General features: G+C 47.2%; 1 protein-coding gene and 1 pseudogene across 1 annotated transcript; both read left to right on the plus strand.

Moving 5' to 3' along the window:
* Positions 1-7,451: 7,451 nt before the first annotated feature.
* Positions 7,452-17,136, plus strand: LOC132352450 (low affinity immunoglobulin gamma Fc region receptor II-like). The gene is made up of 4 exons (XM_059902915.1): positions 7,452-7,611; positions 9,988-10,245; positions 15,090-15,344; positions 16,454-17,136. The coding sequence occupies exons 1-4, from the start codon at positions 7,500-7,502 to the stop codon at positions 16,630-16,632; spliced, it is 804 nt and encodes a 267-aa protein (XP_059758898.1). The 5' UTR covers positions 7,452-7,499; the 3' UTR covers positions 16,633-17,136.
* On the plus strand, positions 10,461-13,674 carry LOC132347269 (polyhomeotic-like protein 1; annotated as a pseudogene).
* Positions 17,137-17,841: the final 705 nt, after the last annotated feature.

Genomic DNA, 17,841 nt, shown 5'->3' on the forward strand with positions numbered 1-17,841 from the left:
TAATGAGGAAGAGTGCAGTAAAGAGGCAGTTAGGTCGTTTATATAGGGCAGTTCTTCCGGGTCTTTGTTTACCTCTGGCCAATTATCTGGTTTCTTTTTCCACACCTGCCCTGCCCTAGGACCCTCCCCAACATGCGTGTGCAACTTTTTTCCAAGATGGATTTCAGCCCAGAGTCCTGTGGAACAGCCTTAGCATCACATATTATGGGGTGGTGCCCCCTCCTTTTTGACCCCCAAGAAGCCTTTCTGCGCATGTGCAATGTTTCCCTTGCCCCCAGGATAGGAAATGTATGACCTCTTGATCTTTTAACAGGGATTAGTCCCACTCTGTCCCTGCCATAAAGATGTCCAATGTCCAGTTATTTACCCTGTTTCTGTTGCTGGTTTTTATATCAAGGTGCAGATCTCTAAATATAGACAGGAGCCATAAATATGTAGTCCTGGAGCTCGTCTGTCTCTTGCTTCAGGAAATATAAACAGGAGGCTGGTAATGAATGTCTGGCCTGGAGCCCATCTTCTTCTCACCCCAGGACGTGTGAACAGGAGGCCAGTTGTAAATGTCTAGCCTGGAGCCCATCTATCTCCTGCCTCATATCTACTACTGACACCGGGTTGTGGCAAAGTGCAGCGTTTATTGCAGGGCGGCAAGCAAGAAGTTCAGGACAGCTAGTGCTCGAAAAGCCCACACTACTCAATTGGTTTCAGCAAAGCATTTTTAAAGGCAAGGTGAGGGAGTAGAGTCGCAGGGTATGTGATCAGCTTGTGCACAATTCTCTAATTGGCGATGGTGAGGTAACAGGACAGTGTCACAGGGGTTAACATTATCAATCTTTAGATGCCAGTAGGTCTGGAAGCTACTGCTCATGATCATCAAGTAGCTAATTTCTTCCATTTGGGGGTGGTTTTGGCACCTGTAAAACAACTCAGGAAATGTGCATCAGATACTATTATCTAGGCACTTCAGAAAGGAGCTAAAAGCAGAGGATATGGGGGAGGGGTCTGTCCCAAGAAGGCCCCATAGGGTCCTGCTCAGTTACAAAAGTATTATATTTAATGCTGATACCTCTAAAGATGTGCCTGTTTTAATCAAACTGTTGCAGGAAGGGGGATCCCTTCCAGGGCCCGAGAGTGGGCTCTTATTTAACACTTGGAAATGAATTGTCTGAGGAGACACACATGCTGACGAAGCAGGAGACTATTGGAAAGGAGCGCCAGGGCAGAGAGCAGCAGTGTAAGGGAACCCAGGAGGACTGCTATGCCATGTGGCTCACAGTCTCGGGTTTTATGGTGATGGGATTAGTTTCTGGGTTGTCTCTGGCCAATCATTCTAACCAGGGTCCTTCCTGGTGACACGTGCATAGCTCAGCCAAGATGGACTCCAGCAAGAAAGATTCTGGGAGGTTGGTAGGACATGTGGACAGGTGTCTCCTCTCTCCTTTTGACCTTTCCTGAATTCTTCCAGTTGGTGGTAGCTTGTTAGTTCCGAGTTCCTTACCAGGCCCTCCTGTTGTAAGATAACTCATGCGAGTGGTTACTATCAGGCCTGGCCAGGGCAGGCAGTTTTGGTCAGTGGTTCCCCTAACAACTTAGGAAATGTGCATCAAATACTGTTATCTAGGTACTTCAGAGAGGAGCTAAAGCAGAGGATATGGGGGTAGGGCCTGTCCCGGGAAAGGCTCCATTGGGTCCTGCTGGGTTATGATAATGCAAAACTCACTTTTAGTTTATAAAAACTCACCTTTTTAGTTTATAAAAAAGAACAATTGGATCCAAATAGTGTTTCTGACAGATGGAATAAGTTAAGGTTACCTGCTCAGATGGCATAACTTTTTACTAATATTTGTGATGACTGAAGATTTTTCATCTACCTAGTTTCCAAATAGCTTTTCCTTTTTCTGATAAGAATTACCTGACTCACATTTGCATTTCAAAGCTATGGGCTAGATAAGAGTTCCTAGAGAAGACTGGGTAATACATTTACATCTCAAAGACCAAGGAAAGAAAGCAAGTTCCTCCAACAAGGAATTTTATTTTCTAAATCCAGAATTCTATAATACTTACAAGCTTTTGAGATGAATGGGAAGGTTTTGGAATTGGTAAACAGCGTGAGCGGGCTTTAAATTGTTTCTTGAGCTACATACAGTTCTTATAAGAACAGTTGTTTTTAATTCCTCAAAGAAATGCACTGCAACCTGAATACCTCAAAGGGCTGACCCACCAGATAAATGGAATATTTCCTGCCATATCAGTAAACAAAGGATGTCACAGTCATCAATGATTGCAGCCCTCCAATGTGAGCCAATGAGCCGATGAGCCCTGGGGAAACTCAGGGCTGAAAAGAATACCTGCCATCTAGCAGCCATCAGACTGCAGCCACTCCCTATGGTGAGCCCCGAGAAAACTCAGGATGTGAAAACACAGGATACTGGCCCCAGATAGCTGAGGTGCATATCAAAGGAATGATTTCAGTGAGCCCAGACTCTTGCATCTTCCCATACGTAGAAAAGCACTAACTTCCTTAACTTGAGATATCTGGTTTTCTTTAATTAACAATAATCTTTTGACGTTCCGACTACCTGCTCTCTGTTGCAGAACTCCTATATATCCTGGCTCCTCCCCTCGCCTCCTCAGAGCAGTTTCTCAGAGCTATCTGAAACGCTGTCTCCCAGTCTGCAGTCCTCATTCTGCCCCCCATAAAACTTAACTCGCAGCTCTCATATTGTGCAGTTTTTTTTAAGTCAGTCAACACACCCCTCCAACTGCATTATCTTCAATTTGCTTCTTTATATCAGGAGAAAATCTTCAACTAAATAGAACTTAAAAGAAAATGTCAGTAAATCAACTATACTTCAATAAAAATAAATAAAAAAATATAAAAGAAGATGGAGTTGCTCAACTTTAAAAAAAAAGTATCCTATGTTCTGTATATATAGCTGTTTCTCTTTGGAACGTTTTTCTTCCCCCTGGGTACATAGTGTTATTTAGCTTAGGGGAGAAGGCCTTAAAAAATAGGATGTAAACATAATAGCTCTCCCAAGATCCAGAGCCACTCACAAAAAGTCGCCAAAACAAAGACTTAGATAATTCTCCTGAGAGCTGGCAACCGTCAGTAGGACCACAGCTATAAATGGGATGCACCCTTGTTTTGTGCTAGTCTCAGCCTATCAACAACCAGTGTTGTGGTTGGACCAGCTCTTGGGGTTCTTATAATGATTGCAAGATGCCCTTCAGCAATAACCATCAGGAAACTGAAAAAGACAGAGGCTCATTACTTATAACACCTGGAAATTACACAGCACACCTGGGGCCACACAGCAAGGTCATGGGGAGACAGAGTGCACGTGGGCCTGGGGTTCTGCTTTTATTGGGGCTGAGGGTGGGTCCTAGGGTTTTGGGGGCTCACTCTTTATTGGTGAATTTAAAACATAAGAGCAGGAATTTAAAGGACAGGATGGAAAAAAACAAAAACCATGTAGACCAATTGGTCAGTTATTTAAATCTACCAAAATCTCTAAAACAAAGGAGCCTCAGTAAGTGGAAGTGGCCTGGCTCTTTATCTACTTGTGTGGTTGGTACTGTGTTTAGCTGAGATAGCCTTCTTTGAAAGGGCTACCCCTTGAAATGGATGCCTTGGCAATCAAAGCTTAAGTCAGCCACTTGTATTGCAAAAAAGAAGAAAACTGTCAGGGCTTACACTACAAACCCATATTTCTGCCTGGCCATATTTTGGGGGCCCCAACCTGATGGTTGCCAAGTCAAGTTCTCAACACAAAATGAGACAAACAGAAGAAAATAGCTGTCCCTGGGAGAGAAGAATTGACAACCAATAGGTACCTCAAAACCAAAATCAAAAAAGCCTGAATTTGGAAAAGAAAGGACAATATGAAATTTAATTTTCCTCTCTTGACCAGGCACTACAGAGATCTGGGAGACCTGACTGTGGTAAGAATTCTCATCCTTCACCAGCTTCTGCCAGTTTTTCCAGGATCCCTTCTGGAGGCTCTGGAGCATGAGGTATTTAGAGTGTAGCTCTGGTATCTCTCAGAATTTAACAAGGGTTTCCATTAATCTTAGTTTTAGTGTCCCCTTGGCTGTTTAAGGGAATAATTGGTAGCAGTTTACCAGAGACGCCCTCAGAGTCTCACCAACCCTGAGAGGGGCCATTTGGTGACCTTCCTTTGAGGGTAGATACGGGGTATCTGTAAGGCCACTAACTTGGCAGACTTTTGTTTACAGTTCTATAGTCTCTTCAGAGTGGAAAGGCAATTCAGATAGAGGATTAGCAGAGTGTGGGTACTCAGGTAAAGGAGGACAGAGGGGAGTAGTAGGAGTCACATCAGGCTTGTAGTCTTTTGTTTTAGGTACCTCTTGTGTCTTTACTTTTTCATTCCCCTTTTGCAATGAATCTTTCAATGAAGCTCTCTGGGACTCTTGAAGCCTTTTGGAGGCATACCAATTAAAATAGGTATCCCATTCTGTTTGTTTGATTTGAGGGCTCTTACTTTCAAGTGCACTCTTAAATGAGCCATCTTGTCTAACTGGAAGATTCCCTATAATGGCCGTTGTCATTCTAGGTTGTCTTAGTAAGATGTTGCCATTTTTGTAGATATCTATAGCTTCTTGGAACGCATTTATCAGACATAAAATAAGCAGGTGTGCCAGAAGGTGGCAAGCTTAATTCTTTGATATTTGAGTGTCCCACTTCTGTAGCTAAGCCTTGGATCTCTTAGAGCCAAATTAATGCTTAATAGGGATGTGCCACCAGGTTGGGGATTATGTGGTGTTTTCTTTCGTTTGTTTTTTTGTTTATTTTTTTTGGCTGTGTTGGGTCTTCGTTGCAGCATGTGTGCTTTCTCTAGCTGCAGCGAGCGGGGGCTCCTCTTCATTGTGGTGCATGGGCTTCTCATTGTGGTGGCCTCTCTTGTTGCGGAGCACAGGCTCTAGGCGCATGGCCTTCAGTAGTTGTGGCTTGAGGGCTTAGTTGCTCCACAGCCTGTGGGATCTTTCCCGACCAGGGCTCGAACCCATGTCCCCTGCATTGGCAGGCAGATTCTTAACCATTGCACCACCAGGGAAGTCCCAGGGAATGTGGTGTTTAAGAGTGTACCTTGGGGACTTCCCTGTTGGTCCGGTGATAAAGAATCTGCCTTCCAATGCAGAGGACTTGGGTTCGATCCCTGTTCGGGGAACTAAGAGCCCACGTGCCGTGGGGCAACTAAGCGCACGTACTCCAACTACTGAGCCCGTGCACTCCGGAGCCCCCTCACCACAGCTACAAAGAAGTCTGCGTGCCGCAATGAAGAGCCTGGTCACTGCAACGAAAGATCCTGTGTGCCACAACTAAGACACGACGCAGCCAACAAATTAATTAATTAATTAAAAACAAAAAGTGTACCTTGTTACATGGAAATTTTCATGAGGTTGGCATGTGACCTACTGTTGATCTAAACCATTCCTTGACCAACTTATCCTACCCCAGGAGTCTGAGAGAGTGAGGTGGTGAGCCCTCTGACAGCATTTAAGTGTTTGATCTGTGGCCACCAATTTTGCTGCTTTGGTTTTCAAGATTCCCACAGTAGTAGATCTTTATTCCTTTAACGAGAATATCTCTTTATAGTGGCAGATGCTGTAATGTCTTTCAATAGTTTGATATGCTTACATAGATTTTGATGTGCTTTTGGTCAAAATAGTCCAAATTTATTGTCTTAATTCAATTTCCCAAGTCCCCCAGCAGTTTATGCTGTGGATTTACCTCAAGCTTTGTGAGTTTCCTAATGGCTGCCATCATGCTTTCTTTTGCTTCAGGGGCACCTATTATTTTCCCTCGCTTAAATAATTCTCCCTAGTTCAACCAGACTTACTGTTTCTGACAGCTTGAGCACTGTTCCTGAGATCTGTCAGTACCTCCTGAAGGTGTTTACACTGTAGCTGAGATTGGGCATAAACTCAAATGTTGTGGCCTACTAGATCTCACCATGAAATATCTGAAGTCTCTCACACCCCAAATTTCCACCTAAAAGGATTAGAACAAACAAACTTGAACTCCAAATGGGAACTAGGTGGAGCTTGATCTAAGAGAAATTACCAGAGATACTGGAGAGCAGCTGGAGAGGTAGCAAACTAAAGTGGCTCTGTAGGAACCTTTACCTTCATCTAGGAGCCAACCCGGGAATCTTCAGTGGCTGTTTTCACATCACACCTCATTGGCAATACAGGCTATACCTTGGAGAGATTGCAGGTTTGCTTCCAGACCACTGCAATAAAGCCAATATTGCAATAAAACGAGTCACACAAATTTTTCGGTTTCCCAGCACATATGAAAAGCTATGTTTACACTATACCACAGTCTATGAAGGGTGCAACAGCACCATGTCTATAAAACAATATACACACCTTAATTTACGATGATCTTATTGCTGAAAATACCAAAACAATTTAAATAGTAACATCAAAGATCACTGATCACAGATCACTATAACAGATATAATAATAATGAAAAAGTTCAAAATATTATGAGAATTACCAATGTGTCACTTTGTGACACAGAGACACAGTGAGCCAAAAGCAGTTGGGAAAAATGGTACCAATAGACTTATTCAACAAGGGTTGCCACAAACCTTCAATTTGTGAAAAATGCAGTATCTGCAAAGCGCAGTTAAGTTAGCACAATAAAATAAGATATGCCTGACCTGTCCAATGACAAAACTAAAACAATTTAGTTACAAGATTGATATCCTTTATTCAAGGGAAAACAAGCCATGGATTGAGGTAGCACAGTTCCTCATAAGCAGTGGAGAACTCTTCCCAAGGGATTTGGGCAAGACCAAGTTTTATAGAGCTTTAGAAGAGGCAATGTGGAGACAGGGCATGACTGGCTAGGAGGTTGGGAATTTCCTTATAAGACTAACAGGTCCTGATTTCTAGAGTAAAGTAAGCTAAGTAGAGCTGAGTTGGAGGATTGTGATTGGTGTATGTTACATCCCTGGACAGGTTTTTCCTGTTAAGTGCAGGTTGACTTAGCTTTGGATTTGTGATGTGGTCTGGTCCACTGGGGTGGCTGCAATGTGTGGGTCCCATTATATAAATTAACCTTTAAAGTGTTGATGTCAGCTCACTGAAGTCTTTTCAGTGGTTAAAGAAATTTTTTCACCTAAAAATCAGATAAGGGCTGGAGGTAGATTGGGGGTGGGAGGTGGGGTAGAACGGGGCCAATAGAAAAGCCTTGGCCAAAGGAGTGGGGCTGTTGAGGTTTCTGAAGACCACAAAGTGTAAGAACAGGTTTCACAATGTCATTCCCTTGAATATTACAGCTTGCTTCCTGAGAGAGCTTTTGGGAGAGAGGCCCCAGCAAAGGGGCCAATGACAAAAACAACACTTCTTTTCACTTCCTCTTTTGGACTCCAGAACTTGTTCTCTGGGGTGGAATCTGTCAAGCCTCGAGAGAAGTCTGTGTCTGCCGTGCTGGGCTGTCAGAGCCAACCTGCTCTCTCCAGGAGGTGATGGGGATCCCCTCATTCCTAGCCCTCCCTGCTGCCAGGAGTGACCGAGCTGACTGCACATCCTGCCATCCTTTGGGCCACATGCTACTGTGGACGGCTCTGCTATTCCTGGGTGAGACAGGGTCCCCAGGAGGGACAGTGGAGCAGGGACAGAAGCAGGCATGCTTTTCTAACTCAGCTGCTGTCACCTCGGTTGGGGCTGAGCTTTGGGCAAGGATGAGGGCTGGCGCGGGAAGCACGTCAGGAAAGTCAGGAGGGTGAAGGCAGGCTGATGAAAATCAGATTCTGACAACCTTGCTGGTCTTGGCAAATTATGAAATTGGCAGAGGTTTTTTTTTTTTTTTTTTTTTGGCTGAGTTGGATCTTTCTTGCTGCACGCGGGCTTTCTCTAGTTGTGGAGAGTGGGGGCTACTCTTCGTTGTGGTACATAGGCTTCTCATTGCGGTGGCTTCTCTTGTTGCAGAGCATGGGCTCTAGGCGCGCGGGCTCAGTAGTTGTGGCGCACGGGCTTAGTTGTTCCGCGGCATGTGGGATCTTCCCGGATCAGGGCTCGAAATCGTGTCCCCTGCATTGGCAGGTGGATCCTTATCCACTACGCCACCAGGGAAGCCCAGAAGAATTCATTTTTTTAAAGTCTTTTGCCCAATTTCACTGGGCACCGAGGTCCCTGGTGCTCTGCCACCCCCCAGAGTGGAGCCAGCTGTGAGGAAAGTCCAGTGACCTAGACTTGAAGGACTAATGAGTGGCCAAGGTGTTTACCTTCCTTAGAAATTTGTGTTTCACTGGGACCATATCTTAGGTGGGAGGGCTAATGCTGTCTTGGGCCAATAGGAGGTGGGGGGAAGCAATAAAACACATGGTTGGGGGCAGTGGCTGTTCTCTGTGCCCCTGAAACCACTTCAGGCAGCAGAAGCGTATTCTCTTTATGTGAAAGGAGATTCCCCTGGGAAAAAGCACAGGAGGGTCTGGGTTATCCAGGGAAAGGGGATCAGAGAATATATAAGCCAGGCAATTCTAGAATCAGTTGTGGGACCAGAGGAATCATGCATGCCTCCTTGCACTGCAGACAGAAGTGAAGAAAAGACCAAGCGCAGCAGAGCAAATTTACTAAAGTGTCAGAATGGCAATTTAGTCTTTCTGAATATGGAGACAGCAAATTTATAGAGATACCGATCTGGCCCCTGTGTGGTAATTTCGTTAACACACAGCTGAACAAGTAAAGACATGGAAACCCAGGTGAACATAATGCAGACAGAGACCGTCAAGAGAGTTAAGGGGATTTGCAAGGAGGTGATTATTTATAATGATGAATCATCATATCTAAACGCCAGGCTGATCTTTGCTTTCTCTTTTACAGCTCCTGTTGTTGGGAAACCTGGTAACTGCTCACCACATCCTCTCCCTCCCCCAGCTACCCTCTGTCTCTGCTCCCTGCACCCTGTCTGGAGGTGCTCTGGGTGCACCAGCAACCCAGGACCGAGGTAGAGCCAGGAAAGAGTAATTGTTCCCACAAGATGCCCTGCCCCACCCCCTGCTGTGTCCTCCCCTTTCCTTCCTCCCAGGGAAGCCAGGGATGGACAGCCATGGGGCACAGGTGCCTCAGCCCTTATGCTTCTGTTATGGTGAGGCCTCACAGATTCTGTCACAGAATATAACTGTCCTCTGTCTCAGTCGCCTTCCTCTTTCCAAACTAAATCACAAGCCCAGGCCATTTTAGTTTCAGTTGCATACAAAATCACATGATCTGCTTATGTTATCCCCATAACATATCTGACACGTTAGTTAATTTGCTCTGCTGCTGTTGTATTTTCCTCACTTTATGTCTGCATTGATAAATCTTTTACTTTTCATGTATCTGAAGGCTTCAGGGCCTGTTCCCTGGACACCGCAATGAAGATCCCTCATGCCGCAACTAAGACCCGACACAGCCAAAAAATAAACAAATAAATACAACTTTTTTGTTGTTCTGACTTCTTCCATTCCTTTTTTTTAAATGTATTTATTTCTTTTTATTTAGAAATAAATACATCTTAAAAAAAAACAGAATGGAAGAAGTTAGAACAGAAACGTGATGTCTGACTCTCAGCCTGGCACTTCCATCAGATGTCCCCATTTGTCTTCTTCCAGCTGTGGAGAGAGTTTATCCACTAGTGTCCAAATGCCTCAGCTTACAGGGGAGGAAAGTGATTCCCCAAACGATGTATGTGTGTGCGTGTGTGTATGTGTGTTTGCCCCCTCTCCCATTCCCCTACCTCTTGTCCTCTCCCCTGAGTAGGAGCCAAGCTCCCTGAGAGAACCTGGGTTCCTGGGGGCCCCTGTGTGGGCTGCATGAGTTGCAGGAATTGCCTTTAGTTGCAGAACAGTTCTGCGTTGGGTTCCTCTCTTGATGTCTCCAGCGTGGCCACAGTTTTCCGTCATCTGCGATTTGGGGTCTGCTTAGGCCCTTGGGGTCCCTTTCCTCATGCTGCCTTCTCTCTCTGCCCCTCAGCAGGTCTCCCGAAGGCTGTGGTGAACATTCAGCCTGCGTGGATCAATGTGCTCAAGGAGGATGACGTGACGCTGATGTGTCAGGGGACCAACTTGTATGAAGGCAACCTCACCCTGTGGTTCCATAATGGGAGCTCCATCCAGAGCCAGAACCAGCCCAGCTATAGCTTTAAGGCCAGCAGCAATGACAGCGGAGACTACAGGTGTCAGAGAGAGCAGACCAGCCTCAGCGACCCTGTGCATCTGGATGTGATTTCCGGTCAGTGGAGGAAGGCCTGGGAGAGTCTGGGAGAACAAGGATAGAAGGAATCTGCTTATATGGCAGAGGTTTTTCAGAAAGGGGAATTGCCTGCTTACTGGGAAGCATGGCTGTGAGTTGTTTGAAGGGGCTTTTGTCCACTCATTTCCCTTTTCACGCACCCCATTGCTTAGTATGTATGGTGAGGTGGAAGTTCCTAAGAGATTTCTCAGAATATGTTGGGCTCTTTTGTCTCGGGGCTGATTGAGCAAGAAGGTGACAAGGCCACTGACAGGCAGCTGGGTATGAGAGAAGCAGAAGGAAATCCCTAATTCACAGAAATCCTTCCATTTTTATGGCAGAGTCGAATGCACAGACAGACCACAACTGAATCCTAGCCCTGGAAATTACTAGCCATGTAAACATGATGATTTCATTTACCTTTGAGCTTCAGTTTCCTCATCTGCTCAGTGGAGATACTACTGCCTCCCCCATCAGGTTCCGGTGAGAATCAGCATTTCCCTGGCCCCCTGCCCTCTGTGCAACTTGAGGTGAAAGTTGTGTCTTAACCACCTTTTATGTCCAGCCCCAGGCACAGGACAGGGCTTAATAAATGTTTGCTGAACCGATCAATGATCCTCCAAAGCTCCTGGCAAGAAATACGTTCTCCACAGAGAAAAGCTGCAGTGTGATTATGATGAATATTGTCATTGCTATTCTTCACTTAGTCCCCTTCCCTCACCCAATTCTCAAATTCTCCTCAAAGGTATCTAGGCCCGGTGGGCCTGCAGCTCCAGGCCTGCAATCTCTACCCTCTGTGCTCAGCAGGAAAAGACAGTCCTGGAGGGAAGCCCCAGAGGCCTGGCAGGGCCTCAACCTCAGTGCTCCTGCCTCTCTAGGAAGGGGTGGAGGTGAGGGATCCCTCCCCCGAGACTGAGCAGGTGCGTTGACAAGGAGCCCTGGCCCATGAGGTGGACACCGCCCTGAAGGACCTAGGTGAAGAGCTAGATGTGAAGGCCTGGAGCCAGAGCACCAGCCATGGGGGCCCTGAGCCACTGTCATGGAGACTAGAGTCAACAGAACGCCGACTGCACCGATGGGAGTCCCCACTCAGGTGGTGGCGCTCGTTCCCAGACAGCTCAGGGCCACGGTCTGAACAGCAGGCAGAGCAGGCACTGCGGGGCAGCTCCGTGGGCCTCAGTATCTCCACCAGTTCGTGTCCAGCAGCAGCTCAGCAGGCCCAGCTGCACAGCCTGGCTGCCATCTAGTGGCCACAACTGCTGCTAGTCAGCTCCCCCAGACACCAGCACAACGCAGCAGCTGAGCGCCACCCCGGCCTCAGTCAATCTGGCCACTGCATCAGCCTCCCAGCTCACCAGCCAATCCCGAGTGAGCTCTCCCAGTGTTACCACTGTGACCCAATCTGTGCTACTGGGGAACGCCACCTCCTCCCCCTCAACCTGTCCCGGGCCCAGATGCATCTAAGACCACAGCTGGGAAACCTATTCCAGGTAAACCAGACCTTGGCCCAGCATGTGCCTCTAGCTTCTCAACGCATCCTGATGCCTATTAGGGCAGTGGCAGTCATCCAGCAGGAGGGGCTGTCTGCTCAGGCTGCTGGAGTCCAGGTAGATGCAGTTCAGGTAAAGAACTTGGCATTGAGGGACAACAGGCTCAGCCCGAAGCTCCACCCAGAACGCTATTCCCCTGTTTCTCTAGCCTCCCCTAGGCCTCTAGCCAGGCCCTAGCTGTGGCTCAGGCTCCCTCTAGGGCCTCAGGCCAGTTCTTTAGCCTTAGTGCAGCTGGTGGGGGCAGTGGGAATAGCATTCTAAGGTACATGGGTCCAGGCGGAAGTGGCCACCCACCTGGGCCTTTGGGTCAGTAGCCCTCCTCAGGAATAGGTGGTGCTTGGAGCTATCCCAGGAAAGGCACAGCAGTGGTGGAGCCCTTGCCTGCATCCCAAACAGTGACTGATCCAGGGCAGCTAGTGCAGTGGCCAAGAAGACAGAAGCAGGTGGGAGTGGTCAGCAAGACGGGACAGCTGCACCCGCTCCCAGCCAGACCCTCATTAGCTCAGTCACCACACACAGATCCAGCCCCATTCACTGATTTAGCAACAGCAACAGATCCAGCCCTTGGAGAAACAGGTGGTGATGAGGCAGCAGATTGTTATCTACCACTGGCAACAGCTCCAGCACCGTCAGCCCCGGTACCCCTCCCCACAGCTACACCTCTCCAGCTGGTCCAGCAGCAGCCACAAGTCTCACTGCCCCTGAGCCACCACAGTCCAGGTCCCTGTTGTCTTCTGCATGCAGTCCGTGCACCTGCCGGGCAAACCCAGACGTTGGCCGCCAAATGCAAAGAGGAGGGCGATGATGTGTCCACATTGGGTTCCGTGCTCCTGCCAGGGCTTCTCCAGTAGCAGAGAGCCCCAAGGTCATGGAGGAGGAGAGCAGGCTTGGAGAAGAAGCTGAACTAGTGACCAGTGGGAATGCTAATTCACCAAGCAGTGAATTAGCAGCCGTGGCCCCTGCCCATCAGCACCTCCTCCTACACTAGCCATGGGGTCCAGATAAATGGTGACTCAAACAAACCTCCACAAGCCATTGTGAAGCCCCAGATGCTCACCCACGTGATTGAGGGCTTTGGTATCCAGGACGGAGCAGAACCTGTCCCAGTGTGGTGTTCTCCATTTCTGAAAAGCCACTACAGACTGGCCTCCCGACAGGGCTGAATGAGAATCAGTCAGGTGGCCCCTGGGGAGGGGACAGCCCATCTGCTGAGTAGTCAAGAAGACAAATCTCCTGAAGTTCCAGCACTGTGGGAAGTACAGTCCTGGAGAACAGTTTTGTGACTCCACGAGTTTCTGCTCCATGACTTGTACTAAAAGGTAGAGTGTGAACTGTAGGTGCCAGTTCTGGTTGAAGAGGAGAAACATGAAAGAGTTTCAGGAAGCCCACTATGCTTGTGTTCACCAGTGCGGACCCAGCTGCAGCTCCTCTGCCATCACCCATGCTAAGATCCAGGGCAAGTGCCACAGGGGTCAAGAGGACTCTAGCTGGGGTTCAGAGAATTCCAGTCATGGTAAAGGACTCTCTCCAATGTCCCTGGGCCTTTATCGGTGAGAGCTGGACATGGGGAATGTGACCCAGGGAACCTCCATACAGCTGTGCCTACACCAGGATTCATGGCATCAACCCTGTGTTCCTGTCCAGTAATCTTAGCCACTGGAGTGCAGAGGAGGTATATGAGTTTATTGCTTCTCTACTAGGCTTCCAGGAGATTGCAGAGGAGTTTTGTTCCCAGGAGATGGATAGAAGGGCCCTTTTTTGACTTAAAGAACACCTTGTGAGTGCCGTGAACATGAAGCTGGGCCCTGCCCTCAAGATCGGCACCAAGAAATTGTCCTCGAGGAGACCTAAGGTGGCCCTCTTGCACAAACCAGCCTAAGGCTGACACTTCCACTGTCCAGGTTACAACCTGGTACCAGTAGAGACTTTGCCGAGAAGAAAGTGCTGTTCATATGATGTGCACCTTCAGTAGAGGGGATTACCCAGACAGGGAGGAGAAGTGCAAGAATTGGTTGCTGGTGCTACATGGAAGCAGCTTTGACATTTTCTCTGGGTTCTACTTCATTTAAAAAAATCTTCACAATTCTCAGCATTCCCACCTACCCCAATCCAACCGTTATAAAAGAGGCAGTCTAGGGGACCAGGACTGCTCACCTAATCCTGGAGTGGAATGTCTAGCCAGGGCCTGAGTTCCTCAAGAGGAGGAATACACAGGATGGCATGGGAGGAAATGGGTGGAACGCAGAGGGTGCCTCCCCAGTGGGAGAGGTGGGGTTTTCTAGCTTGTGTGACCCAAGTCGCAAGATCGGGTGCTCCCCACCTTCCCTCTGGATTGTCCCACTGTAGCCGTGGCCCAGAGTTTTCTCTTCATTGTCACTCCCTCCCTCAGTATTGAACATTTTCACCTGCATTTGTGGCAGGCTCAGCAGCCAGTGTAGAGACTGTTTTGGCATCATTCCGATCTGCTGAAGGGGCTAAGCGTGGTTGACTAGCACACGTGTGGCTGTTGTCATTTCTTTCTCATGTCCCGGCTCCCTTCCAACGTATCTATTGTTTTCTACCCTTTCTTTCCAATTCCAACTCTACTGTGTCCTATGGCTTTAGGAAAAAGGAGTGCGTGGGCTGAGGTCAGATTATAAGTACCCACCTTAGCCTCTATTCCCTATACGACAAAGAAATTAAATATCTCTTTCCTCAGTAAAAGGATGAAAATCGGAGGAAAAGAGTACATAGCAGGCTAATGGCCCACCCATGTCACTGCTGCCTTTAGACAAAGTCCCCGCTGAAGTGAAATTCCACATTTACTAACATGCACCAAATAAGCTAATATTTGTTAGATGTCCGTGACTTTCCCCAAAGACACTTGACTCTGTTGTGTCCCCCTCACATGTTGTCTCCTATGTCAGACTGGATCCTTCCCTCCCTCCCTCCCTCAGGGAAAGGACTGTACTATTGGGTCTCCTGTATCCTTCCTGCAGAGGCCTGTTGGGCAGGACAGGAACGGGAAGACAAGCATATCCTGAGCACCTCCTATGTGCCAGGAACTACTGTAGATAGCTAATGGGATTATTGTGACTATTTTCACATACGAGGAAACGGAGGCCCAGAAGACTTAAATTATTCGCCCAAGATCACAGAGCTCATACGTGATGGAGCCAGAATTAGAGACCAGGGGTGTCTGATTCCAAACTTAAGCTCTTCCCTCCACACACAGCGGCCCACCAGTAAGGATGGTCTGGGTCTCGGATTTGAGTCAAGACCGCCTGAGTCCTGTGGTCCCTTTGTGTCTTTCAGACTGGCTGCTGCTCCAGACCCCTAGCCTCGTGTTCCAGGAAGGGGAGCCCATCGTGCTGAGGTGCCACAGCTGGAAAAACAGCCCTCTGAATAAGGTCGTATTCTTCCAGAATGGAAAATCCAAGACGTTTTCCTATCTGCGTTCCAACTTCTCTATCCCACAAGCAAACCTCAGTCACAGTGGCGAGTACCACTGCACGGGATTTATCGGGCGGGCACTGGTCTCATCACAGCCTGTGACCATCACTGTCCAAGGTGGGAACCAATGCTGCTCAAGGAGCTTTATACCTTGGAAAGATAGGTAGTGAGAGGATTCCTGATCTTTTTTTGTACTTCAGAACCTTTGTTCTCACGAGTATGCCTGTTTGACATCAACGGGAAAGTTCTACCTTGACCTAATTGCTGTGTGAATTTGCAGCTCTGTTCCAGCCCATTTCTCAGGGATTATAGAAATGGGTGTCATTCATTTGGAGTTTTAACTCTTAGGGGACAGAAGCCACCTTTTCATCCTCCATATCCATCCACCAGACATTGCCGCTCTCCCTCTTTTCCACCTTATTCAAACCACTTTATCATATGTCCCTCTAGGTGTCTAATGCTTGCTTGTGTCTCCCTACTGAACCTCTCAGCCTAGGATCAAATCTTAGCTCAAAGTGGCCACGTTGGCACGAGACTCTCTCTCTACGTACAAAGAAAGAGGCTTCTGCCTGTTCTTGAGGAATTGTACATTGTGGAATCCATATCATACCCTTTCAGAGAGCATCACAAGCTATTTATGCCAGACTAATGTTGGTTAGTGAATACCCAGTCCTGGGCTCAGAGGAGGTGGTGAGTGAAGATCTGTTGATGTGGTCTGTGGATTCCTTAGTTCAATGTTTCCCAAAGGCTGTTCCCCAATCACATAACTCCTTGAGAGGCCTTTCAGAACGAAGGGTTCTGTGATCAAATTAATGCAGAACACACTATATACTCTGTTCCTCTCCTTTTATATTCATAATTCATATTAAAGGCTTCAAGAAGTCCTGTCTTAAACGGAACTTTTAAACTAAGTTTCATAAGGCATTTGCTAAACCCAAGTAACCACAAAACATTTTTCCTTTATAACTTCTATTAATGTCCTGCAGAACAGATGTGCCTGAGGTCATCCTTTGGGAAATGCTGATCCAGTGCTTTCTTTGGAAAGGCAGAGAGATGAAGGATAGATCCTCTGAAGCCTTCCGGGGCTAGCTGTCTGCTCTGGGCCTTCGCCTAAGCCTTTGGCTTCGGTGACTTCACAAAGGCTCCTCACTGGGGACCTGAACGTTTATTCCAAATTTCTGTCTTAACAGCTGTCATTTTTCCCATCCCTCTGCCTCTCCTATTAGGTCCGGCAATTCTATTCATCGTTCCACCTTGGTATCAAATCACTTTCTGCCTGGTGATGGGGATCCTTTTTGCAGTGGATACAGAGCTGTATTTTTCTGTGCAGAGAGACCTTCAAAGCTCAGTGGGAGACTGGAAGAACTGCAAAGTCAGATGGAGCCAAGGCCCTCAGGATAAATGACCCCTCATCCCACGGTGTAACAGCAGTGGCAGCAGCATCTCTTCAGGCCATAACTTTCCTCTTCCCCTGGCCCCACCTTGACAGCAACGTGGGCTCAGGAGCTTCCAGGGAAAGAAAAGGCCTGTGATCTCCAGAGCTAAAATCCTAATAGGCCCTACCGTCACTGATTTCCCTAAGGCCAAGGCACAGTCACAGCCCACCCAGCTCTACAAGGACTCAGAGCAAATGTGTTTCACAGATCCTTGACAGAGGTTCCTCAAATGTATGAAACCTCAGGAAATCCTGCTTCTACTTTCAAAATAAATCCAACAATCTGAACACTTCTCAGTACTCTACTACTAGCATCTTGGTCCATGCCACCATCCTCTCACTTGAATTACTGCAGCAGCCTCCTGACTGCTCTCCCTGCACCCACCCATGACACCCGACAGTCCATTCTCACCATAACAGCCAATGTGTGTTGTATCTGTCACTTCTTTTCTTGAAGCCATGCAATCGCTTCCCTCTTGCATTTAAAGTAATAGCTAAAGCCTTTGTAATGTTCTACAAGGCACTACATGATCTTGCTCCTCAGTGCCTCTCTAACCTCATCTACTGCTCTCCTTTGCTTCCTTGAACTCTTCAGTTATACTTCTGCTACAGGTTTATATGTTATTTACTGTTTCTGAAATGTTCATTCTTACAGATATCTACATCATGCTTCATCATGGTCTTTACTCAAATACCACCTTATCAGTGAGGTCTCCTTGATCATTTGGTATAACCCCACTCCTCCACCATCTCCTAATCCCGCTCTCCTGCTTTATTTTCCCCATTGTACTCATCACCAACTGGAGTACCATATGTTCACTTGTTTAATTGTTTACTGCTGTATTTTTTCCCTATTGTATGTATCACCAACTGACTACCCCCTCTCCCATTAGAATATGCTCCAGGAGAGCAGGGCCTTTGTCTGTTTTGTTCACTACTATATACTTAGAGTCAAGGTCAATGTCTGGCACTTGATAAAGCACTCAATACCTATTTGTGGAATGAGTAAATTCTTTAGCATTTGAAATTAGAGACTTTTTTTAGGTACATCTACTCCATCTTCCCAGAAGCAGAGGTCCAATTCAATACTATTGAACACCCTATTAGATACTACCCAATATATACCACTAGTACATGCATTTCAGCTTTGAATATATTTGCCTAAACTCAGTATTATTT

This window comes from Balaenoptera ricei, chromosome 1, assembly GCF_028023285.1.
Source record: "Balaenoptera ricei isolate mBalRic1 chromosome 1, mBalRic1.hap2, whole genome shotgun sequence".
NCBI lineage: Eukaryota > Metazoa > Chordata > Mammalia > Artiodactyla > Balaenopteridae > Balaenoptera > Balaenoptera ricei.